Genomic DNA, 26269 nt, shown 5'->3' with positions numbered 1-26269 from the left:
TCTGACCTCTGTTGTGGGGAAGATAATGGAGCAGATATTAAAGGGAGCGATCTGCAAACATCTGGAGGACAGTTTGGTGATCCAAGGAAGTCAACATGGATTTGTCTCCAACAGGTCCTGCCAGACCAACCTAGTTTCCTTTTTTGACCAAGTAACAGGTTTGCTGGACCGGGGAAATTTGGTTGATGTCATTTACTTGGATTTTAGTAAAGCTTTTGACAAGGTTCCCCATGATGTTCTGATGGATAAGTTGAAGGACTGCAATCTGGATTTTCAGATAGGTGGATAGGGAATTGGTTAGAGAACCGCACTCAAAGAGTTGTTGTCAATGGTGTTTCATCAGACTGGAGAGAGGTGAGTAGCGGGTTACCTCAGGGTTCGGTGCTCGGCCCGGTACTTTTTAACATATTTATTAATGATCTAGATGAGGGGGTGGAGGGACTACTCATCAAGTTTGCAGATGACACCAAATTGGGAGGACTGGCAAATACTCCGGAAGATAGAGACAGAGTTCAACGAGATCTGAACACAATGGGAAAATGGGCAAATGAGAACAAGATGCAATTTAATAAAGATAAGTGTAAAGTTCTGCATCTGGGTCAGAAAAATGAAAAGCATGCCTACTGGATGGGGGATACACTTCTAGGTAGCACTGTGTGTGAACGAGACCTTGGGGTACTTGTGGATTGTAAACTAAACATGAGCAGGCAGTGTGATGCAGCAGTAAAAAAGTCAAATGCCATTTTGGGCTGTATCAACAGAGGCATCACATCAAAATCACAAGATGTCATAGTCCCATTGTATATGGCACTGGTCAGACCACACCTGGAGTACTGTGTGCAGTTCTGGAGGCCTCACTTCAAGAAGGACATAGATAAAATTGAAAGGGTACAGAGGAGAGCGACGAAGATGATCTGGGGCCAAGGGACCAAGCCCTATGAAGATAGGTTGAGGGACTTGGGAATGTTCAGCCTGGAGAAAAGGAGGTTGAGAGGGGACATGATAGCCCTCTTTAAGTATTTGAAAGGTTGTCACTTGGAGGAGGGTAGGATGCTGTTTCTGCTGGCTGCAGAGGAGAGGACACGCAGTAATGGGTTTAAACTTCAAGTACAACGATATAGGCTAGATATCAGGAAAAAGTTTTTCACAGTCAGAGTAGTTCAGCAGTGGAATAGGCTGCCTAAAGAGGTGGTGAGTGACCCCTCACTGGAAGTCTTCAAGCAAAGGTTGGATACACACTTTTCTTGGATGCTTTAGGATGCTTAGGGCTAATCCTGCGTTGAGCAGGGGGTTGGACTAGATGGCCTGTACAGCCCCTTCCAACTCTATGATTCTATGATTCTATGATTCTATGAACTATTGCCTGAATTAATGTTTGCATCACACTTGTTGAATTGTTGTATTATAACACACAGATTTACAGTGTGGTTTGGTGATTATGATTGTCTTGGTGATACATTTTCTCTCTTGAAAGCGTTATTGACTATAGTTTCCAAGTCACGATTATACTGCTTCCCTTTTTTTCCTGCTCTAAGCAATAGCAGGTTTATAATCTCTGGTATGCAGAGGAAGTTGGAATGCCAAATTTTCCTTTAAGCATCCAGTAATTTATGGAAGGCCCAGTAGTTGTGCAGGGAGAGAATGCCCAGGAACCGTAGAATTGTACTGCTGGTTCAATAAGATTAAAAAAGGATAGCTTTTAAGGTCATTCTGTAGATCTGTTGTCCTAGGACTGGGCCTCCAGGCCAGACTGGCCAGGGATTCTGGTTTTTTTTGGGGGGGGGGGCATGGAATTGAGGTCACAGTAGATGGGCTGGTAGTTGTGAATTTCCTGTATCCTGCAGGGGGTTGGACTAGATCAGGGGTAGTCAACCTGTGGTCCTCCAGATGTTCGTGGACTACAATTCCCATGAGAACTGCGGCCCTCCAGATGTCCATGGACTACAATTCTCATGGGAATTGTAGTCCATGAACATCTGGAGGACCACAGGTTGACTACCCCTGGACTAGATGACCTTGGAGGTCCCTTCCAACTCTACAAATCTATGATTCCAGTGAAAAGGTCAACCAGTTGTGCTTCCTGATTGGCATCTTTTAATCAGAGCACTCTGCAGTTGGCTTTGGCTGTTTGCTAACCCGAGTGTTGACACTAACCATTCCCAGCATGGGAAGATAACACCATGATTAGGCTGCGCTAAGCTGGGAAAAGGACCCAGTAAATGCTTCAGATTATCTCCCTTTCCATCATGCTGCTTCCCTTTGCAGGGACGCAAACCGGGCTATTTCTCCTTTCTGGATCCCTTCTCCCCAGCTGTTTGGCTCTTCATGCTCTTGGCGTATCTGGCTGTGAGCTGCGTCCTCTTCCTAGCTGCCCGGTAAGTTTCCCCCAAATTTAGAATTACTGTCTTCTGATGCACCCTCTGATGGCAGGCAAAGCCAGTTTTCTGCATTCTGCTTTTTCTGTATTCCTGTACATCACTCTGTCCTTCCTGCCCTTTTTGGGTATATTTCGTCATGCGGACAGAAGCCCTGATAAAATTGCTGCCCATCTGGTAGCAAGTGAGAATCACAAACGGTGTGTGCTCAGGTAGAGTATTGACACAGGTACATTCACATATTTTTGTGTGTGACAAGAAGAAAAACGCGACACGACAAATGAGTTCCTCTAATTTCTTGCATTTCTCCTTTTTGTTGATGAACTAAAGGGTCAGCATTTACCATTTGGAAGGACAGGACTTTCCACTATCTAAAGGAATTCGCCAGGGCTGTGTATTGCCCTGCTACTGTTCCCTGCCAACAAAAGTGCACCTAGTCAAGGCTATGGTATTTCCAGTTGCAGTGTATGGCTTGCGAAAGTTGGACCATAAGGAAGGCCGAGCGTCAAAGAATTGAGGCTTTTGAACTCTGGTGCTGGAGAAGACTCTTGTGAGTCCCTTGGACTGCAAGGCGAACAAACCGGTCAGTCCTAGAGGAGATCAGCCCTGACTGCTCCTTAGAAGGCCAGATCCTGAAGATGAAACTCAAATATTTTGGCCACCTCATGAGAAGGGAGGATTCCCTGGAGAAGAGCCTAATGCTGGGAGAGATTGAGGGCAAAAGAAGAAGGGGACAACAGAGAATGTGGTGGCTGGATGGAGTCACTGAAGCAGTTGGTGTAAACTTAAATAGACTCTGGGGAATGGTAGAGGACAGGAAGGCCTGGAGCAGTGGTAGTCAAACTGCGGCCCTCCATATGTCCATGGACTACAATTCCCATGAGCCCCTGCCAGCAAATGCCTGGCCTGACTTCCCCTGGCCTGGAGTATCATTGTCCATGGGGTCGCGATGGGTCGGACATGACTTCGCAACTAACAACAGCAACAACTGTTCAATTTGTACGTGGAGGATCTTTCTGCCAATCTGAAATCCTCACGCTTTCACCCTCCCACTTTAGCAAATGTCAGCGCCAGCACTCTTCTATGCTGAGGGTGCTCTTCTACCCTCCCGCACTCCAATTGGCCTCCGGCGCGTTTTAGAAGCCTTCTCCCAGTATTGTAAAAAGAGGAAATTGGACATTAATAACGGCCAGTACAAAATTACAGTTTTTACCATATGATTACAACCTCCTACATACAACTGGGAAATAAATGGACAAAAATTAGAACAAACCAAACCGTTTCCATACTTGGATATACTTTTCTGATATAATCTGTCCCAGATATAACATATTAAGGAGGCACAAAAGATTGCCACTGGTGCATCTCATGTAATCATTCAATTTTTTTTTCCCTTGCTGAAGGAGGCCAATATATACCAGCAGCACTTGGAACATAAACCTTCAAAGTAGGAGCTCCATAACTGTATGGTGCTCCCATCTTGATCTCCGGCTGTTATGATCAGCTAGATGTTTTTTTTTTCTGCCAGATTCTAGCGAAGAATCACAGGGGCCCTCGTTGTATGGCAGGAACGGTTTTGAGAGCATTTGACAGGACAGCCCAAATGCCATACAATGCCGTCTGGGTGCCAATACATACCAGCTGTGGCCTATTGGTTAGGACAGGGGTAGTCAAACTGCGGCCCTCCAGATGTCCATGGACTACAATTCCCAGGAGCCCCTGCCAGCATTCGCTGGCAGGGGCTCCTGGGAATTGTAGTCCATGGACATCTGGAGGGCCGCAGTTTGACTACCCCTGGGTTAGGATCTTTGTGATATAACCTTTTAGGGTTGTGTGTTTCAGCAGCCGAGGCGGCCGTTCCAGCCCTACTTTGCAGCATTGTTCCCCCACTGCTCTCGCAGCAGATAGTGGTTGTTTAAAGATTCTTTAAGCCCCTCAGCATCCCTCCTAGAGTCCAGTCAAGCTGATTACGTCTCGCCTTGTACCTCTGGATCCTGAGTTCCTTCTTTGCAACCCACCTCCCACCTTCCAGCTGGGGTATAAAGACGTTGAGATCTCCATTTCGACTCCTACCTGATGAAGAGAACCTCGGCCGCCGAACACTGATACCCCGAAGATTTTATTGGCCTCTTAAAGAGCCTCCGAATTCAAGCCCGGCTGTTCTTCTGCAGACCAACAAAATTATCCTCTGGAGCAATCTCTAAGCCCTGTGGTGATTATGTGCAACTATTGCCATCTCGGGCTAAATCTTTTTAAAGTTATGACTTCCCACGGCGTTTCACAGGGAACTTTGGGAATGCGTAGCCCAGCGCTAAGAATCCCAAGGGCATTTGCTGTGAATTAAGCCTTGTCTTCTTCGTTTCTGCAGGCTGAGCCCCTACGAATGGTACAATCCCCACCCCTGCCTCCGGGAGCGACACAACATCCTGGAGAACCAGTACACGCTCGGCAACAGCCTCTGGTTCCCCGTGGGGGGATTCATGCAGCAGGGATCGGAGATCATGCCCCGGGCTCTCTCTACCCGCTGTGTCAGCGGAGTCTGGTGAGCAACACTGGGCCAAGCCCTCAACCAAACTGGAGAAAGGGCTGGGGAAGAGGGAAGGCACCTCCAGCTATGGGGGCTGTGGCTCAGTGGTAGAGCATCTGCTGGCCCCACGGAAGGTCCCAGGTTCAATCCCCGGCATCTCCAGTTAAAAGGATGAGAGGTGGAGCATGTGATTGGCATACAGAAGGTCCCATGTTTAATCCCTGGCAACTCCAGATAACTCTACATTTCTCGACCAGAAGGAGTCACCTTTCCTTTCCTCTCCCCACAACAGGCACCCTGGGAGGTAGGTGAGGCTCAGAGAGCCCTGAGATTACTGCTTTATTAGAACAGCTTTATCAGTGCTGTCACCCAGGTGGCTGCATGTGAGGGAGTGGGGAATCAAACCCGGCTCGCCAGATTAGAAGTCCGCACTCCTAACTACTACACCAAGAAGAAGAGCTGTTTGTTTATACCATGCTTTTTACTACCTGAAGGGGTTCCCATGCAGCTTACAAACACCTTCTTCTTGTCACAACAGACACCTTGTGAGGCAGATGGGGCTGAGAAAGCTCTGAGAGAACTGACTAGCTGTGAAAGCCCTGAGAGAAATGTGCCTAGCCCAAGGTCACCCATCTGGCTGCACGCGGAGGAGGCGTGGGGAATTAAACCTGGTTCTCCATATTAGAGTGCCCCCCTCATTAACCACGACACCATGCTGGTTCTCTTGGGCAGAGGTCTTTCACAACACCTCCATCCTGCTTGGGGATTGAACCTGGGACCTTCTGCGTGCCATGCAGATGCTCTTCCCCTGAGCCGCGGCCCCTCCTTCCGCCTAACAGTCTATGGCAGCTTTGCGTGCAGAGGGAAGCCTGGAAAATTCTGCCCCTGGGACAACTGTAGAGCCATTTGCTTAAGTCTAGATATTCGTAAATATTTTTTTCCCCTTCAAAAAAGTTATTGTGTAGACGTTTGCTGCAGGCAGCTAAGAATGTGAAAGATTTTCTACACCTAGAAATTGGATAGGCAGGAGTGATCCTGGGAAAAGATCCCAGCTAAGTAGGGCTGTGACCTTGGAGGCTGCCATATGATTCAGCTTGCTCAGAATTGCCAACTCTTCCTGGCTGTTGGTCCCAGGCAGAGAAGGATCTTTCCCACCATCTTCAACCAGACCCATTAATGGGAGAGGCTGGGGATTGAACCTGGGGACTTCGGCATGCAAGGCCTGAGCTCCACCCGTGTGCTACTAGTCCGTGTACTACACAGCTCTGTGTTGTGTACTCAGACTGGCAGCAATTCTCTGGCTTTGCAGTCCGAGAAATGCCTTTCCCAGAACATCTTACCTGAGATGCTGTAACTGGAGATGCCAGGGATTGAACATGCCGTCTCCTGCATTCACGGCCAATTAATTAACTCAGGCTTCGTCCTTGGGGGGGGGGGGCAGTGAGTTTTAATTGAGGCAAGGGCACATTCGCTGGCCTTTTGTTGAGCTGTTTGGGTTCCTGTGCGCTCTCGTGGTAGAGAGTGAAAAATAGAATTACGAACGGTGCCCTTTCCGTCCAACAAGGAATTATTGTTTTGGTTTATGAATTGTAGGTTATTATGCTTCCTCCTGTAGCTCGGAGACGCTTAAGTATCGGTTTTGGGAACATGTTCATTTATTCGATTAAGCCGTTGAGTAATTGCTTACGAGGCGAGCGGTTAACCAAGAACACGTTCTTCAATCAGTTTGTGGCCCTGATATAAATCCTTGTCCGTCTGCTGCCAGTTCTCTTTGGCATAGATTTTTCAGACATTGCAAAGTGGGTTCTACAACGACATGCTGGTATTTAAAGCAGAATTTATGTGTCTCTAGAGACATCTGTCCACCAGGGATCGCAGAAGCTGGTGGCTACCCTCTATTGACAGAGTCCATCTGGTGGATGGGATCTTGGGAAAAACAGTTTGGCAGTTGAAGCCGAGCTAGAAAAAAGGTCCAAGTTTCCTGTCTGGCAAGCAGGCTAGAAGCTGCCCTTTTCCAGGCAGGGGTGCAGATAAAGCACACCAGCTGATAATTCTGATTTTCGAATCCTTCGAGGGAGGGAAAGCCTGTGCCACTATGCCCAAATCTGTCACTGAAAGTGAAAATTGGGCTCAAGTCTCTGCTGTCCTCCTGGGATTCAGGAACTAACTTTGGTTCATTCCACATACATTGGGTAAAGCTTTTGCAGTTGGATTTTCCTGTGCAAAATATGAGCCCCTTCTGCACCCATTGGCTAATGCACTTTCATTGTGCTTTTGCAACTGGATTCTCCTGTGCGGAACAAGATAATCTACTTCTTAAATGCACTGAAAGTGCATTATCCAGTGTGTGCAGAATGCGCCAGGAATGTCTGTTTCTAAATTGCATGGGAACTGTGTTATCCAAAGTGTGCAGAGTGGGCTAAGAATATCTGTTTCTATGGTGCATTGAAAGTGCATTATCCAAGGTGTGCGGAATGAGCCAATTTTGCCTCTTGGAACTTGGCATTGCTAGCGGAAGCAGAGGGATGCAAAAGGGCCCACACTGGGATCCGTTGACGTGAAGCTCTGAAATCTCTTTCCAAAGCCAATCCAAAGCCAGGTGGTGGTCCTGAAACCTGGAATTTTGCCTATTTTCTTCTGGTTAGTGAGAATTGTTTTACTCTGCACTGGCAGGAGAGGTGGAGAGGGATACCTCTGAGCATGCGCAGAATGCCCTTCCCGCCATGGTTAATTTCTGTAACTGGATTTTAGGGGGTAGAGTTTGCCAGCAGATTTAAGCTCAGGAGCTTCTCTGGTTAGCAGTTCAGCAACAGTGGTCATTTCCCAATCCCCCCCCCCCTTCCTACAAGCGCCTCCTTTCCCTGCCTCAATGTGCAACCGGGGATTTTGTCGCCGTTTGCTGCCACTGCCGCCTCTGCAGGTGGGCCTTCACGCTGATCATCATCTCCTCCTACACGGCCAACCTGGCCGCCTTCCTCACTGTGCAGCGGATGGAGGTGCCCATCGAATCGGCTGACGACCTGGCGGACCAAACCAACATTGAATACGGCACGATCCACGCTGGCTCCACCATGACCTTCTTCCAAGTGAGTGCCGTGCCCTTCGCCAGGAACTTGGGCCAATCCCGAGGGCCTTTTGGTGGATGTGAGCGGCTGTTCTGGGGTCATGCCCCTGTGGGCTTGGGAATATATTGGGGGGGGGGGAAGAACAATACATATTGGGATTTGAAATGTTCATTTACTCCATCAGTATCCTGCCTTTCTCCCAAAGCAGCTGACACGTTCTCCTTGCCTCCAGCCCGAGAAAGATCTCAGAAAAATTCTAAGATGATAAAGGGGTCTGGTAACAATTGCTAAGGGTGCCAACCCTGACATCCCCCGCACCCCAGATGACAGAACTCCCTACCATCTCATCTCCAGCAATAGCCAGTTAGATGATCCCAGGCATCCTCACAAGCAAGACATAAACGCAAATATCCTTCCAGGGTTGGGAGAACCCTCCAAGCAACTAGTCTTCAGTGATAGACTTCCTCTATTGACCAGGAGGCTCCATTTGGCAACCGTGGCTAAGACCTGCTGTCCCTTTCTTGAGTCTCCTTTTTAATAGCCATGACGGTTCCCCCGTGGTGATGAATCCCATACATTCAGTTTTGCGGTGGGAAGTCCCAGGAGCAGGCCTCTCTTCCAAATCTGACTTCAAACAGAGAAGGAGCCTAACACTGAATCATGTTTCTCTCGCCTTCCCCTGCAGTGAGAAGATAACGGTAACGAGCAGGGGTAGTCAAACTGCGGCCCTCCAGATGTCCATGGACTACAGTTCCCGGAAGCCCCTGCCAGCAAATGCTGGCAGGGGCTTCTGGGAATTGTGGTCCATGGACATCTGGAGGGTCGCAGTTTGACTTTGTTGTTGTTGTTAGGTGCGAAGTTGTGTCCGACCCATCGCGACCCCATGGACAATGATTCTCCAGGCCTTCCTGTCCTCTACCATTCCCCGGAGTCCATTTAAGTTTGCACCTACTGCTTCAGTGACTCCATCCAGCCACCTCATTCTCCCGTTCTTCTTTTGCCCTCGATCGCTCCCAGCATTAGGCTCTTCTCCAGGGAGTCCTTCCTTTTCATGAGGTGGCCAAAGTATTTGAGTTTCATCTTCAGGATCTGGCCTTCTAAGGAGCAGTCAGGGCTGATCTCCTCTAGGACTGACCGGTTTGTTTGCCTTGCAGTCCAAGTGACTCGCAAGAGTCTTCTCCAGCACCAGAGTTCAAAAGCCTCAATTCTTTGACGCTCAGCCTTCCTTACGGTCCAACTTTCGCAGCCATACATTGCAACTGGTAAGACCATAGCCTTGATGAAACGCACTTTTGTTGGCAGGGTGATGTCTCTGCTTTTTAGGATGCTGTCCAGGAGCAAGCGTCTTTTAATTTCTTTGCTGCAGTCCCCATCAGCAGTGATCTTGGAGCCCAGGAAAATAAAATCTGTGACTATCTCCTTTTCTTCCCCATCTATTTGGCAGGAATTGAGCAGGCCGGATACACTCTCCTCCTTTACCCGCATCAACAGGCTCTTTAGTTCCTCTTCACTTTCTGCTATTAGAGTGATATCATCTGCATATCTGAGGTAGTTGATATTTCTCCCTGCAATCTTGATCCCAATTTGTGACTCCTCTAATCCCGCCTTTCTCATGATGTGCTCCACATACAAGTTAAATAGGCAAGGCGACAGTATACAGCAGGGGTAGTCAAACTGCGGCCCTCCAGATGTCCATGGACTACAATTCCCAGGAGCCCCCTGCCAGCGAATGCTGGCAGGGGGCTCCTGGGAATTGTAGTCCATGGACATCTGGAGGGCCGCAGTTTGACTACCCCTGGTATACAGCCTTGCCAAACTCCTTTCTCAATTTTGAATCAGTGATTCCATGTTCAGTTCTCACAGTTGCTTCTTGACCTGCATATAAGTTTCTCAAGAGACAAATAAGATGCTCTGGTAATTCCCATCTCTTTAAGAACTTGCCACAATTTGTTGTGCTCCACACAATCAAAGGCTTTAGCATATTCAATGAAGCAGAAGTAGATGTTCTTCTGGAACTCCCTAGCTTTCTCCATTATCCAGCGTATGTTGGCAATTTGATCTCTAGTTCCTCTTTGAAATCCTGCCTGTATTTCTGGAAGTTCTCGGTCCACATATTGCTGGAGCCTAGCTTGTAGGATTTTGAGCATAACTTTGCTAGCATGAGTAATGAGTGCAATGGTGCGGTAGTTTGAACATTCTTTGGCATTGCCCTTCTTTGGGATTGGAATGTAAACTGACCTTTTCCAATCCTGTGGCCATTGTTGAGTTTTCCAAATTTGCTGGCATATTGAGTGTAGCACTTTTACTGCATTGTCTTTTTAAGATTTTGAATAGTTCAACTGGAATGCTGTCACCACCACTAGCTTTATTGTTGCTCAGACTTCCTAAGGACCATTTGACTTCACATTCCAGGATGTCTGGCTCCAGGTCAGTAACTACCCCATTGTGATTATCAGGGATGTTAAGCCCGCTCTTGTATAGTTCTTCTTTATAATTTTGCCACCTTTTTAAAAATCTCTTCTGCTTCTGTGAGGTCCCTACCATTTTGGTCCCTTATCGTACCCACCCCTGCTTTAAAGAATGCCTGAAATCAAAAGTGAGCCCTTTAAAAAAAAAAAGCTATATCAATGCTTGCTATCGTTAGTCATCCTGGCTGAAAATGGAACCTCCAGCTGTAGAGGCAGTATAACTCTCAAGTACCTCGGGCTGGAGGAGAAAGTGATTTTGACCATGACTGGGGAGCTAGTTCCACTGGGGCACTCCTGGACGATGAGGCAGAGATGGGCTCCGATCCAGCATTGCGTGGATTCAGAGTCCCACGTTTCCCCCCACAAGGGAAGATCTCTCATTTTGCGCAGTGATGGAAACCCGAAAACAACACCAGGACTCTTGTCTTTTGTTTGTGTCTGTTGCTGCCCGCTGCGGAAAATCACTACCCTCAAAGAAGCCCTTGATCTCCTAACCCTGTCTGTTTGCATTTCCTCTTTTTGAAACGCTTCCCACAAAGCCAGAGCTGTGCCGGCCGGCCGGGGTGACCTTCATCCGGTTCTCTGCTTAACCACTGCTTTCCTTCCCGCCTCTCACCCCGACCGCAGCCTGAATCCCCAGAGCTCTCCCACTTGGCTTCTTCCTCTGGGGGATTTCCGCTCTTTTTTTAAGCACCTTGGCGACTCAAAGGCCTATTCCTCAGAAAATATCCACCGTTCCCCAGCACTGAATTTGTGGGGGGACCTTGGCTGCAGGGTCCGAGCAACTGCGCAGGGGGGGGGAGAGGGGTCAGGGATGGCGGTTTCCATGGCGACCGTAGCCAAGGTGCCAATGACCAGTCTATTCAGGCCTGGCATTTTCTTTTCCCTTTCCCCCCAATTCCAACCTGCTCTTTGGTTGCTCCGGCAACCCGTCTCCACAGTAACAGCCACCCGTCTCTTCTCTGCGAGACAGTTAATGACGGGAAATCAATCAACAAACAAGGTGGCAGCCCCCCCCCCCCAAGCAGACAGGAAAGGCCGCTCCCAGCGTGAAGCCATCGGAGTGCCAAAATCTTCTCCCTCTTGGCCCAAAGCGCCCCCCTCAAAACACACCCCATGACCGAGCCAGGATCTTGCAGCCCTGTTGTGATCTTGCTTTCAGGATCGATCCTGGCTTCAGAGGTTTCAGATCTTTGGCTTTTCATTGAAGAAGGAAAACAGCAATTCCCTCTGTGAAACACTTCACAGCTTACCCTTGAAAGGGGCCATTGGTAGAGAAAGACGGGGTCCTGGTGTACTTGAAGGATTCCTGGGATAGTTAGGGGGAAATTAGTTTGACGGTTTAATAGAAAGAAAAAAGCCCACATTTCCCCACCTTGTCCAGGGAGCCCTCAGTAGCCTGACTTGTCCCTGCCAAGTACCCCTGTTTGTTCGTTCAGTTTTTATATTGTCCCTCACTTGAAGTCTGCTATACCCCAGAGTGTTAAGAGTGAGCAACTTCTATTTAATTTCATTTATTTACCTAAGTGAAGACCCTGACCAGGGCCAGGGCCTTTTCGGTCCTGGCCCAGACCTGGTGGAATGAGCTCCCGGAGGAGCTGCGGTCCTCGTGGGAGCGTCCGGCATGCTGCAAAACAGAGCTCTCCCACCAGGTCTATGGTTGAGGCCAGGTGACAAGGAAGATTGTGCCCCCCCCTTACAGGAGTGGCGGTAGCGAATTGCACTGTGCCCTCTGTTCACCCTTCCCCTCTAGAACGTATTATGGGGAGGACTATAGATTTGGGATGTGTTCGGCCGTAGTATCTTTAGCCCCAATGGAGTTTGACTGTATTTGTATGAGTTGTTTTTTTATGTCTGCTTTAAGAAGTTTCATTGTTTTTTTTATTCTGATGCTGTAACCCACCTCAAGCCTTCAGGGGGAGGCGGGCAATAAACAAACAAACAAACAAATAAAACATTGATTAGGAAGAGAGCCAGTGTGGGGTGGCAGTTAAGAATGTCGGCATAGTAGCTGGAAGATCACGGTTCGAATCCCAACTTGTGTCATGGAAGTTTGCTGGGTAACCGTGGGCTAGTCAAACGTTCTCTGCCTAACCTACCTCACAGGGTCGTAGTGAGGCTGAAACGAAAGGGAGGAGAGCAACATAAGCCTCTTGGGGGAGAAATGAATTAAATAATGAAAAAAAATGTAACTTGGCTGCCTTCTTTCCTTCCGGAGCTCCAGGTTGGTTCCAGTTTCAATAAATGGACATAAAAATACATAAAGTCATAAACTCCCCCACAGTTTAGGACTGTTTTAATCAAACGCAGTCCTAAACAGAACTGTCTTCTGCTGCCTTCGAAAGTGAAGAGACCAGGTGGAACTCCTTTGGGGTGGATGTGCCATAATTGTAGGCTGCTGCCTTATCCTACAAATGTCCGTGCCTCCTGGAAACAGAGCAAGTTGGGGGTAGCGGAGTGTCAGCCGTAGGGGAAAGAAAAAGATTGAGTGTGGTCAAGCCGGTCCCTGACTACAGTATTCCGAAGAAAGGGAATTAGGATCTGGGGCAGCTCTGAAGGGCCTGGACCACCTTTGAAGCTGAAAATAGTCCCGGGTTGAAGGGGGGTTAATTAGGATGGGAGGAAAAGCACTTTCTCTGATTGTAATTAAGCACTCCCCGCCATGGCTTTTTAAACTGTGGAGGGAGCAGCTTATAATAGCTTGGCATGTGAAGCTTAATTAGGGTGGGGTATGTGTCTGCAGCGAGGCCTCGATAGACCCTTCTCTCCCAGACAGCATGGGGAGGGGAGCAATGAACTCTCCCTCCTACACTTGACAGCTTACGCTAGAGGGGAAATCAGCTTGTGTCCTATTCATCCTGACCAGAACTTTGGCCGTTGATACGTAAGGGCAGCTTTGAACTGGATGGCTGAGATTAATCTCAATGAAATTAATGAGCAGTAGGCCGAGAATAGATAAAAGGAAGTCTCTCTTCACCCAAAGAGTCATGAACGCATGGAATTCACTACCGCAGGAAGGAATAGTGGCTACAGGCATGGACAGCTTCGAGAGGGGATTGGAGAAACATCTGGAGCAGAGGTCCATCTGACTCAGCCACCAGGCAGAGATGGAATGCTCTCTCTGGGGCAGAGATGCTTGGACTCCTTGGTGCTTGGGGAGGCACAGTGGGAGGGATTCTGGAGTTCTGGCCCTACTGGTGGACCACTTGAGGGCCCCTGGGTTTTGGCCCCTGTGTGTCACAGAGTGTTGGGCTGAATGGGCCATTGGCCTGATCCAGCATAGCTTCCCATATGTCAAGGGTAGTGAAACAGCAGCCCTCCAGATGTCCATGGACTGCAATTCCCATGAGCCCCTGCCAGCCTTTGCTGGCAGGGGCTCATGGGAATTGTAGTCCATGGACATCTGGAGGGCCGCAGTTTGACTACCCCTGCCTTATGTTCTTACCTTCTTAACCTGATCCTATCAGATCTCGGAAGGGAGTTGGCCTTGGGTAGCCTGGCATTTGAATACTGAACTTTATGGAGATCTTTTAAGCTCTTAGGAATCAGAGAATCATAGTTCGAAGGTCCCTCCAGGGTCATCTAGTCCAACCCCCTGCAGATTGGGATAGTCTGGGCTTTTGCCACATTTTTGGATCATTTTTCTTGTTGTGCTTTGCCGCAGGGGACAGGACCTTACTGCAGGTCCTGTCCCCTGCTGCCAGCGGGAACTGCTCTCTTCCCTCCTCCAGGTGACAGCCTACCAAATACTAAAAGGCAGCCATCCTGTCCCCTCTCAGCCTCCTCTTCTCCAGGCTGAACATTCCCGCCTCATTAGCATCATCATCTAAATGTAGCAGTATTCTAGAAATGAGTTCACAGGGTTGTGTCACAGTTCTAACATTATCTCTGCACAAAGGAACAAGCCTGGGTGGGGGTATGTAGATAAAGGGGGGTCTCAGACAACTCAGGGCTGGTTCAGTTCTCAATGGCTTCCCTGGGAAACAGGAATCTCACTGGCCATTTCTGCAGGAGTTATCTGCCTGGCGGGGGGGGGGGGGTCAGTGATGCTGGGGAGCATTTTTCCCTCCTCCTGCTTGGCCCAGGCAGTGGTCCCCTGCTTTCCAAACACACCTTGCCCCCCAACCCCTCCGAACCGGGAAGAACACTGCAAATACGATGTATTGATGTCACTTGGAAGTCAGCACAATTGGGTCCTTGGAGGGGGTGCTGCTCTAGTCTTGGGGGTAAAACTCTATGATTAGAATCTAATTCTACCATAGAGTTTAGTCCCCCAGAGCATTGCCTCTCAATGTGCTGATGTCATTCCTCCCACTCTCGGAAAGTGACCAACCCCCCCCCCCCCCGGTGGTAGTGCTCTTCCCCCGCCAGCAGGGGGAGTCAAACTGCGGCAAATGCTGGCAGGGGCTCATGGGAATTGTAGTCTGTGGACATCTGGAGGGCCGCAGTTTGACTGCCCCTGCCCCACAGCAGCTTTTCTCAAACCTGCTTTGCTCTGAGATTTCGGGAGAGATCACAGTAAAGCTTGAAAGGCTGCCATGAGAGGGGGGAAATCCGAAGTTTCCTGCCCATGGGGAAGCACCCGAGGGGGATTTTATTTTCTCAGTCAACAGTGCTAGAATATTATTATATTGATAAACTGTTATAACTGTAGGTGTCGCTTGTTCCATGAATTCAGCGTGGTGTGGTGGTGGTAGGAGTGGTGGCTTCCAATCTGGCAAGTCGGGTTTGATTCCTTTCTTCTCCTCCCACATGCAGCCGGCTGGATGACCTTAGGCTCGTCACAGCCCTGATAGTGCTGTTCTCACAAAGAAGTCCTGTCAGAGCTCTCTCAGCCTCCCCTCCCTCACAGGTTGCGGGGAGAGGAACGGAAGCCGCTTTGAGACTCCTTCAGGCAGTGAAAAGCGGGGTACAAAAACCAGCTCTATTTTAAAAAGTATGTCTCTAGTCCAGGCTTTTAAAACCTTTTGACCATGGAGGCACTGCTGAAATATTGTTCAGGCTTTGAAGTATTGGGTATCGGTTGGCCACACCTCCCTGCCATGCCACCCCAGAAGTGGGAGGAGCCTCAGGTGGCAAGTGTTTAAATGGCTAGGGCTCCTCCCCTTCCCACCTCCTACGGGCCCATCATTGGCCACTTTGTGAGGGATGGGTTGACCTGCTCAAATAAGGGTGGAATTTTTTTTTTAATTAAAAAATCTTTTTCTTTCATAGGGTGGGAGGAATATCCCTAGCCGCCATTTTGGAAAAAAACAAACGCAGTGCCATTGAGGAGCCTTCATGGTATCATATGGTATTCCAATACCACAGTTGGGAAACCCTGCTCTACCTTTTTTTCTTGTGGAGATACAAGGGGAAAGGTAGAGATTTGCAGTGGAAGAGGCTAAAAACTTCCTTTAAAAAACTGAAAGCTGGGAATTCACAGAACCCGTAACCCTCATTTTTACAAGACTATATCAATACAATGCATTAGCTTCCTCCTTTTTCATGTTGTAAAAGCCCCTGTGGCTCAGGTGAGGGGGTGGTGGCCACTGCTGGGGAATTAGTGGTGGGAAACCTGCCATATCAAAGCCCTGTCTCCAAGGTACTTTGTTCACAGATACAGTGGGGAAACGCCACACGTCCCTTACAGTGTGGAAACTGCTGTTGTAATCTGGGACCCAGTTTAAAATGGTTGATCCCAAACTGTCAGCAAAGTCAGTGGGATGGCAAGGATCGGATTCAGCTGGTACACATGACAGTTGGCTAGATAGAAACTGGACCGACAAACCTTCAGACAAAGAAAGCCATGGACGTGCCACCTTTCTGCATCAAGCTCTCCGACTCTCTCCCCCAACAGAATTCCCGGTACCAGACGTACCAGCGGATGTGGAATTACATGCATTCAAAGCAACCTAGCGTCTTTGTGAAGAGCACAGAAGAAGGGATCGCCCGGGTGCTGAATTCGAAATATGCCTTCCTGCTTGAGAGCACCATGAACGAATATCACCGGAGGTTGAACTGCAACCTCACACAGATCGGTGGGCTGCTGGACACCAAGGGCTATGGCATTGGCATGCCGCTAGGTGAGTGGCAGACAGTGGGGTGGATCGGGACCCGATGGTGGGGGCTGGGAGCCAGAGGATGGAAAGAGCCCCAGGAGTGGAGCAGAAGTGGCTGACTGAGAAGAACGGGGCACGTGGAAGTAGGGCAAATATTATTGTTTGTGTGACTCCCATGTGCAGATACCTAAATCTACAGGTCGGGGCCACACCAATGCAAAACAATTTTTTCTGCAAACTTGGAAGAACCAAGTTTTGGTTTGGTTTAGATTCAGAATTGCCCCACATGGGACCTTGGCTCTTGGACAAGAAGGAAAATAAAAAAGTTTCCAGGCAGTAGATAGTAAGAGAGGGAGACATTTCCTGAGAGTTTATGTTTTATGGACAAGCTCTGGGATTACCAAGAGTTCATATTTTTGTGGAGGAGCTCTGGGATTGCTAAGAGTTCCATTGAATTTAGCAGCTGAGTTCCTTAAAGCTTTCTCCTGCTTGCCAACATTTCTGTCGCTTTGGAAGATTGTTTTCTTAGTTGTCCGACGTGGGATGGATTCTTCATTTCCTACTGACTTTGTCTTTGCTCTCTTGACTTTCTGTAGGTTCCCCATTCCGGGATGAGATCACCCTGGCCATTCTGCAGCTTCAGGAGAACAACCGCTTGGAGATCCTGAAACGCAAATGGTGGGAAGGAAGCAAGTGTCCAAAAGAAGAGGACCACCGGGCCAAAGGTCAGAGGCCAAGACTTTTAAGCGAGGGGGAGGTATGGGCGTTGTCAACTTAAGATTGCCAGTCATTATTTATTTTTATTTTACAAAACTTTTCACCCTGCCTTTCTGCCCTTGTAAGGGCCAACAGGGTGCCTAACCAATTAAAACAGGCAATAAAAACACAACTTAAAAACATTAAAACCAACAAACCCCCACAACATTGGAACAATTAAAACCATGTACTATAATGTGATATAGAAACAATGAAAAAAAAATGGAAATTGAGGAGGAATCACAGACGGGATGCGAAAGGAAACAAAATTTCAGAGGGTAGCTATGTTGATCTAAAGTAGAACAGTTAGATTTGAGTCCGGTAGCAACCAACAAGATTTGGGGGAAGAAGCAGAAGAACAAGAACAACAACAACAAGAAGAACAAGAAGAAGTCTCTTCTCAATGGCAGAAGAGGGCAACTGAAGGGAACAGACAGGCAATCTCCGCACATCAGTAAAAATAGCGTTACGCCAGCTGAATGGCAAAGTGCTAAATTTTATCACATTTCCCAGCCCCTTCTCACGTTTTTTTCTGTCTCACCTTTGTCTGCTGCCTTTTTGCGCGTCTCACTCTCCACATCTCCAGTTTGAAATGGCACATTGTGCTTCTGCCTGTCAATCAATCTAGGCAACCAATCTCCTTTTTCCATATTTTAAAGGTCCCGTGATGCCTGCTAATTAAAAAAAATCATTCTTCTCCATTGAAATGCCTAGGCATAGAATCATAGATGCATAGTGCTTTTTCAACGCCACCCCTTATGGGATCATAAGTCCTTTGATACTTTAAAAAATTAATCTCGTTCCTGATTTTTTTGGGGGGGGGGAGAGAAAATTTTAGAGAGGCATGCTGTGTGTCACAACTTTGGAAAAAAAATATTTATGACATCACCTGCTCACTTGTCCGCCTATTCGTTGCTCCAGGAAGTTAGCCATTAAAAAAAAGAAATTCCCGTCCCCGGGAGCAAGGGAGAGGGAGGTGGGTGCGAGAGCGGGACAAGGCAGGTGACTTTAGCGCATTTGAGCATCCATACTTTCCCCCTGCTGGTTGCTCTCTAGTAGCTCATGCTAAATAGGTTGATGAATCTACTTTATGCGATTCACAAACCTGTGCTTTAAAATGGAGGATATAGCCAGCCAGTTACTGCCCAGACCCTGGATGTTGGCGACGTCAGATAGAGGGGCCGGAATATAGCGACTTCTTTTGGCAAGTATTATTTAATGGGTGCGGAAATGTCCATAGAATTCTCTCAGAATATGTGGTTTGTCTTACTGTTCAAGGTCTCCTCTCCTTTGTGTCCAGTGATACACACTGGGATGAAAAAACAGAGTTGCAAGAAGCTGGCAGATTTGAAATCTGGCCTTGAAAACATTTCTGGGGCTCAGTGCGGAGCTAAAATTAAGCCATAGAGCTGAAGTTGCTAACCTCCCAAGTGAGGACTGGCCATCCCCCCGCAGCACGGAGATTAGTGGAGAAGAGTAACTGTGTTAGTCTGTTTGTGGTAGCAGAAAACAGCAAGAGTCCAGGAGCAACTTCAAGACTCACAAAACTGGTGGCTGGGGAGGAGCTTTTGGGAGTCATTCCTCACTTCTTCAGAGACAGCTAGAATGTGAGCCCACCTGTCCTTATATCTTGGAGAGTGGAGGGAGTTCAGATGCCGGTTATATCTGAAGAGGTGAGCAGCGACTCCTAGATACTCCTAGATGCTGCTAGTCTTTAAGGTGCTCCTGGGCTCTTGCTCTTTCCTACCTCTACAGACAGTAGGGTTGGGTGCTTGGGCGGCCGAAGCAGCCGTTCGCTCCCGATGCAGCCAGCGCCGCGCCGCAGGGGGGGGGGGGGGAGGCTACCCATCTTGATCTGTCTCCACGAAAGGTGCAACATTTAGTTGACCAAGACGGAAATTCATCAGCCTTGCGGTATAAAGACTCATAGGCTGGCTGTATCTGACGAAGTGAGCAGTGACTCACGCAAGGGACTCCTCTCCTGGCACCTGTTAAGTCTTTCCGGTGCTCCTGGGCTGAGATCAGTTTCCCTGGAGAAAAAAGGCCGCGTCGACAGACAGGCTGTATGGCGTTATATTCTGCTGAGGTCCTTCTCCTCCACTAATTTCATCCTGCCCTGGCTTCATCCTCATCTCCAGCAATTTCCAAGCCATTTCTGGAGTTGCGTGGATGTGACAACTGGTCTTTAGTATCTCTGGGATGTCCACAGGGCTGCTGTGATTCTGATTTCGGAAGTGTTTTGTTTTGTTTCGACTATTCGATGCGGCATTTGAGGGAGGAAGGCTGCAGACGGCTTGAGCGCATGGCGGCCTCTTGTGACAACAGGGGAGACGGCAGGCAGCCCTGATTTATTCCTTTATTTTTCTGGCTACGGGGTGTAGCTGAAGCGGAAACAGCCACAACGGTTGACCTGATGCAGAACTGTAGTGTAGCGGTGACCTTCTAGCCGTTCAGTGAGGTCATTAACGGTTTAGATTCAGGGCTGCAAGGACCGTCCGTCCAAAATATACCTCAGCCATGCGCATTTAAGGCATTTCCATTCTGTTGCACAATTGATTGCGCTCCCGGTAATTGCAGAAAGGGGCAAGCAGCTGCAAGCCCTGCTCAAAAGCCCATGCGCAGGAAAGGTGGGCCGTATTCCTTTTATGTATGTAGGCATACTTTAGTTTCGTTTTGTTTAATTTGTGCTAGCCTTTGTTCAGCCTGGGATGGGAGAAACGCTCTGGCAGTCCCTGGTTCCGCTCTCCTTGGCTCCTGAGATTTTGTTGGATGTTACCTTCCCACCTTGAGGCTTTTCTTTGTCACCTTAGGGCAGGGGTAGTCAAACTGCGGCCCTCCAGATGTCCATGGACTACAATTCCCAGAAGCCCCTGCCAGCATTCGCTGGCAGGGGCTTCTGGGAATTGTAGTCCATGGACATCTGGAGGGCCGCAGTTTGACTACCCCTGCCTTAGGGCAATGCTTCCCCATCCGCTGAGCTTTTCAGAGAGCTGGTGGGGCCACTGTAAGGCAGGATTTGTGATTGGCTGCTTGCACTCAAGTGAAAGAAGGCTCAGAAGAACAGACAAGCCCCTGGGCTTTCCTTAGTCATTGTGGGGCTCCCTTCTGGCTTTCCCTCATCCTGGGTCATGTAAGGAGAGGAATTCCTTCAGTCTCTGCCTCCGCAGAAAGTTTTTTCTGGCTTGTTCCCGCCTCCCGGAGAAGCTATTTTTGGGTTGTCGCTGACTCACTGCCCCTCAGAATTCCAAATGAGGCCACGGGATCCAAAAAGGTCAGGGACCCCACCTTAGGGACTAGAAACATGGCTGTAGCCACAGTATGATAGGGAATATCCATGATGAGCACCTTGCAAACTGGCAGAGAGAGGAAGATGTTTCACATGAATAGTTTTGTGCCCTTCAGAAAAAGGGGTATGGTGGACAGAAACTTGAAAGTATAGGAAGGGATTGGTGGGTGAGGAGAGACCCCCCCCCTGCCATGGCAACAGGATGCGCCATGCTGTAATCACTGCAGTCCCCCCCCCCCAAAAAAGCAGTGGCCTAGCTGATTTGGTGATTGGAGCATTTCCCCCTTGTTCTCAGAGGGAAGCTAATGAAAGAGCTTCATGTAGGGCAGAAAGTGAGAGAATAGAGGCCCTCTGCTCCCCTCCCTTGCCTCAGCAATCGGGTTGCTTCTCCCTGTCACAAGACGAGACGTTCGGCTTCCTCTGTCTGGCCACTCCATCACTTTGTCTGCGGAGGCGGTTCCCCGAGGCACGGCCTCCGCAATCGGCTGGGCTTGCAAATCTCGGGACACAAAGAGAAACACGGTTCGGCATGCGGGCAAGTACGCCCATGAGATTACACAGACCCAGGGAGGGCGTGCAACATGGTGGCATGGGACAGATTTAGGAAAGTGACCCAGCCTGGAGCCTGGATGAGGATGTGAACAGATGAGAAAAAAACACTCCAGGCTTTCTCAACCAGGGTTCTGTGAAACCCTGGGGTTTCTTGATGGGGTTTCCCAAATGGGAGGAAATTAATTCATTTATAATATATTTTTAAAACGGGTTAAACCTTTATCGGGTGATATAACCATAGATGGTCATGCAGACCCGCCCCTCCCTTCCCAAAATGGCCAGTGATGGGCCTGGAGGGGGTGGGAAGGGGAGGGGCCCAGGTAGGCGTGTCCACAGCTATGCTTCCCAACCGTATTGTGCAGGATGGGGCCATTTCTGTAGTCTCTTGAAGCCCGAAGGATGTTTCTCAATGGTAAAAAGTTAAGAAAGGCTGAGAAGGGCAAAACTGGGCTTGTCTGGGCTGTCCCTGGGCCATCCTCTTTCCATTCTTGGTGTGAGAACTTTATCCCCCCCTCCAAAGGTTGCATAGCCTGATTGGCAACTTGTGACTTAATTGCAATCACAGCCAGGGATAGCATAGTCAAGGGCAGACAAAACTCACAACAAGGCTTCTATAGAAAGAAAGCTTTAATTGGAAGTCGATCTGAGCACTTAAACATCTGAAGTCAAGACTGTTCGATATCGGGGAAGCGAGCAGTTATCAATACAATTCTCCCGCCTAAACCAGACCCGTTCCCAAGGGGAGGGGTGTCATCCTCCGCCAGGGGCCATCCCGGGCTTCCTGCCAAAGTGTCTCTGTTGGCGCGGCCTTGGTCAGCTCGGCACCTCAAACTGCAGATAAGATGTTTACAGGGACACTGGTAACGAAGTATCACAGCAGGGAGAACATGCAGTGTGAAAACGGAGGGGAGATCAAAAGAATACCACAGAGCCATAAGCATACTGGTTACATGGGAAAGGCAGCAAAAGTTTGTTGTTGTTATGTGCGAAGTCGTGTCCGACCCATCGCGACCCCATGGACAATGATCCTCCAGGCCTTCCTGTCCTCTACCATTCCCCGGAGTCCATTTAAGTTTGCACCTACTGCTTCAGTGACTCCATCCATCCACCTCATTCTCTGTCGTCCCCTTCTTCTTTTGCCCTCGATCTCTCCCAGCATTAGGCTCTTCTCCAGGGAGTCCTTCCTTCTCATGAGGTGGCCAAAATATTTGAGTTTCATCTTCAGGATCTGGCCTTCTAAGGAGCAGTCAGGGCTGATCTCCTCTAGGACTGACTGGTTTGTTCGCCTTGCAGTCCAAGGGACTCGCAAGAGTCTTCTCCAGCACCAGAGTTCAAAAGCCTCAATTCTTTGACGCTCGGCCTTCCTTATGGTCCAACTTTCGCAGCCATACATTGCAACTGGGAAGACCATAGCCTTGACTAAACGCACTTTTACACACACACAAAGATGGAGTCTCTCTGGTTCAGTGGCAGAGATCATGGCAGAGAGCAGGGGACTGATCCTGACAAGCATCAGCGTTGGGCCCTCCCCCTCCCCTCCCGATATCTGCCTGCCTGCCTTGCCCTTCCCTTTCCCCACCTCTTAGCCATCAGACCTTCCCTCACCCACTCGCAGCTGCCAAGGCCCAGGTCTTCTCGTGGGGCCCACTGCCCCTGCAGGGAGGACGGGGGACCTAGGGAGTGGTGTGAGGGAAGGATAGGCAGCTAGGAGATGGGAAAGGAGGATGCAGGGGAGAGAAGACAGGGCATTGCGGGAGGGGACGACACAGTGGTGTAGGGTTGTGTGTTTCGGCGGCCGAAGTGGCTATTCCAGCCCGAAGCAGCCAGCAGCGCTGGCTGCTTCGGGCTGGAATGGCCACTTCGGCCGCCGAAACGCACAACCCTAGTGGCAGGCAGAGAGGGCAGGGAGCTTTCTGCTGGTGACCCACTGAAACCTGGAACCCTCATTTCCTGGACTGTATTAGAAGGATGGTTGATAGCTTTGCCTGGATAATGTGAACACGGGATAAAGATCTCTTTGGAGGGACGTCAATGTGGGTGGCGATATCTGACAAGGGTGCAGCGAAGGAGTCCGCAACCTCAAGGTCTTTGCGCTTTTGGTGGGATCAGGGTTTCTGGGGAGCCTTCTGCCCCCCCCCCCCTGACTCTCCTCTCCCCTGTTTGTTTCCACCAGGGCTGGGCATGGAGAACATCGGCGGGATCTTCGTGGTGCTGATCTGTGGGCTCATCATAGCGGTCTTCGTCGCCGTCATGGAGTTTGTTTGGGCCACACGCCGCTCGGCAGAACACGAGGAGGTGAGGGGCAGAGCCCTGGAGGGGAGGGAGGGAGGGGGTGGGCTGGGACGGCTTCCTTTGCTGCCTGCCCCTGGAGGAGTTCGGGCAAGGAAGAAACAAGGGCAGGAAAGGGACCAGCCTCCTCACAAGGAGAACGGGAGGCGAAGGAGTGATCTCCCATGCAGGGATGAAGGGATCAGGCATCCCCAACATGGCGCCCACCAATATGTTTCCTGCTACTTGCTTTATTCTTCCCCAAAGCAAAGAGCGAATCCTTTCTTTCCTTGATCCCCCCACAAGAGCAAGAAGGGCTTCAGAAGAATCCGGGCACCACTCGTTCAAAAATGGCTGCCTCCCCTGCAGCAGGGCATGGGGCTGTTAGAGCTGCCAGGTGCCCCCTGACAACTGGCGGTCGGGAGGGGGGCAGAGAATGGGATACTCACTGGTAGCACAGGGAGGCCTATAGCACAACATTGTTACTTTTGGCATGCACTGAAAGTTCTGCCGTTGCGGCACTGTTGACACTGGGAACTCTGGTGTTGAACAAAATGCCTGAGCTTCCTGTTTCAGTAGCAAATCAATGATGTCACTTCCAGCGCGCTGCTACCATCAGAGGCCAATGTAGCAATTTTTAAAACATTTAAATTAGAAAAACCCAACCCAGTCCTGTGTGCCACTGTGTCACTTTGAGGGGAAGCAGAACAGTGATGCAGGGTAGCTCTAGGGAATTCTATGGTAAACCATAGAGTTTCTGGCAATTCCTAGAGCTATCCAACATCACTTCCCGTTTTTTCCTGGAAGTGACATAGTGGTGCAGGGAATGTTGCAGCCCGCCTCATTTCTCTTCCCACCACCCTCCCACTGGTTGCCCAGCAACCAACCCTCTACTTGAGGGAAAATGGCTTCATTGGTAGGATGGGTGGCTGTTAGTGCAGTGGGGCAGGAAGAGCAAATAATGGTTAGTGTGGAAAATGAGAAGGGTCCGATAAGCAGGACTTCCCCTGCTTTCTGTATTGAGTCTCAGTGTTAGGAAGTCTACTTCCCTCCCCCTTTCTTGTGGAGCTGCCATCTCTTTAGATTTTCACCAGATGTGGGTCTGGGGGCCAGGCCACACTACCCAGTCAGACGGCTGCTTTTTCACCCTTCTTCCCACTCCCCCTTCTAGATCTCCGTGTGCCAGGAGATGCTGAGGGAACTGCGCCACGCCGTCTCCTGCCGCAAGCCTACCCGCTCCCGCCGCCGGCGCCGCCACTACGCTACCCGCGCAGCCCTGTCGCTGCGCTCCGTCCGCGAGATGCGCCTCAGTAATGGGAAACTCTACTCGGGGACTCTGGTCTCGGAGCCCGGCCCACAGCGCCTCCTGGAGGATCCGCCCAGGCCTTGCACCCACGTCCGCATCTGCCACGAGTGCCGGCGTATCCAGACTCTCCGGGGAGCCCCGCCGCCACCGCGAGGGCCCCCGCCTCCTGAGGAGGGCACTCCACGGCGGGGAGTCCCCCGCGAACTCAGCGAGCAGGAGTGAGGTCCCCCCCAACTTGCTTATCACCCTCCCACCTTGGCCCTGCCTTTGCTCTCTCGCAGAGGCGCCTGCGTTTTAGACATGTACGCTATGCGTATGCCCTGACTTTGGGACCCCGGCCTGTGGGGAATCCCCCCAATCAGAGCCCTCCCCCCAGCCATGGAGGGGAAATTCTGGCAGCACCTGAGTAAATCAGGAGAGAAAGATCCACAGCGATCCCTGAAACGAAGGGTGTGTGTCTCTTCGTAACTCCTCCAGCGCTCTTGGTTGAATCCTGCCCTTGGGCTGATCGATCTTTCGCTGCCTATCCCTGGCCCTGGAGCGACACAGAGTTCAAAGTCAGCTACTTCCGGCGTGCAGGTAGAGGCAAAGCCCATTTTGGTCTTTGTGGGAGAGCAATGGACAGGTGACCGTCCCTCGCGTTGGCCTCCCCCCTCCCCCAACTCCGCCTCACGCTTCCACTCTGGCGCCGACCCTCGGAGACCCCTGCCTTGTGCTGTTTCCCCACCCCTTCACCCCATGAAGGAAATTGCTCCAATAAATGCACCATCGGGGTAGGAAATGCTAAACTGCCCCCATCACGTGCCTCGGGGAAGCTGGGAAATGACACCAGCCATAGCGGGTTGGGGGCTGACTGCCACCCCTTGATACAAGGGATGTGAAGGTTGGGAGCGTTTTTGCAAGCTGTGTAGTGAGGCAGCCCCGTCCCATCACTAGAGGCACAGAAGGGTTTGCGGATGGTCAAACCACACTGGGGATTGGGCCGAATTTGGGGGATTCTCAGTGATAGCCACCTTCCACGTCACCTGTTTGGAGTCCTCTGTGCTTCTAACAAATAGACCTGCAGCAGCCACGACCAAGATTCAAAGGGGGCAACGGGAAGAAACGGATGGAGGTAAACAGAACAACACCAAATCCTACTCTTGCGGGTGGCGTCCGGGAGAGCCGCACAGGACCCTGTAAGCGGAAGATGGTGGGGGGCGAGGACGGGTCTGTGGGGCCCTCTCCCCACAACGTTCTGTCTGTCTTTTTTTAATTTTTGTTTCACTCTTTTAATTTTTTTTCCTTTTTTGGAGAAATTTCTATAGAAGCCAAAAACTGGAGACTTTAGTGGAGACCCCAAAAGACAAATAAACATGAAGATACTTGATTCTTTTATGCGAGTGACTAGAGAGGATTATTTGGGGGGGGGGGATAAGACGGGGAGACTAACCCTTGCGGCGACATTCACACAAGCAAATTCTCTGCTCAGTCTGCTCACTCTTTGTTTAGGAATTTCCAGGTGGTAACTGGCTGTGTTGATTTGAAGCAATAGAGCAGGAGTGTCGAAACTAGCTCTCCAGATGCCCGTGGACTACAATTTCCATGAGCCCCTGCCAGCAGGGACTCATGGGAATTGTAGTCCA

At 49.9% G+C, this 26269-nt stretch overlaps 1 protein-coding gene across 1 annotated transcript in view; it reads left to right on the top strand.

Moving 5' to 3' along the window:
• Positions 1 to 26021, top strand: part of GRIK5 (glutamate ionotropic receptor kainate type subunit 5) — a 100040-nt gene extending 74019 nt beyond the window's left edge. The window contains exons 14-20 of the mRNA XM_077336709.1: positions 2266 to 2375; positions 4744 to 4917; positions 7823 to 7988; positions 16275 to 16500; positions 17073 to 17201; positions 23244 to 23365; positions 24510 to 26021. Coding sequence (XP_077192824.1) covers positions 2266 to 2375; positions 4744 to 4917; positions 7823 to 7988; positions 16275 to 16500; positions 17073 to 17201; positions 23244 to 23365; positions 24510 to 24866 — 1284 coding nt within the window. The 3' untranslated portion in view covers positions 24867 to 26021. The remainder of the gene's footprint in view (positions 1 to 2265; positions 2376 to 4743; positions 4918 to 7822; positions 7989 to 16274; positions 16501 to 17072; positions 17202 to 23243; positions 23366 to 24509) is intronic.
• Positions 26022 to 26269: the final 248 nt, after the last annotated feature.

The sequence above is a fragment of the Paroedura picta genome, chromosome 5, assembly GCF_049243985.1.
Source record: "Paroedura picta isolate Pp20150507F chromosome 5, Ppicta_v3.0, whole genome shotgun sequence".
Classification (NCBI taxonomy): domain Eukaryota; kingdom Metazoa; phylum Chordata; class Lepidosauria; order Squamata; family Gekkonidae; genus Paroedura; species Paroedura picta.
This window is presented reverse-complemented; position numbering and strand designations above follow the sequence as displayed.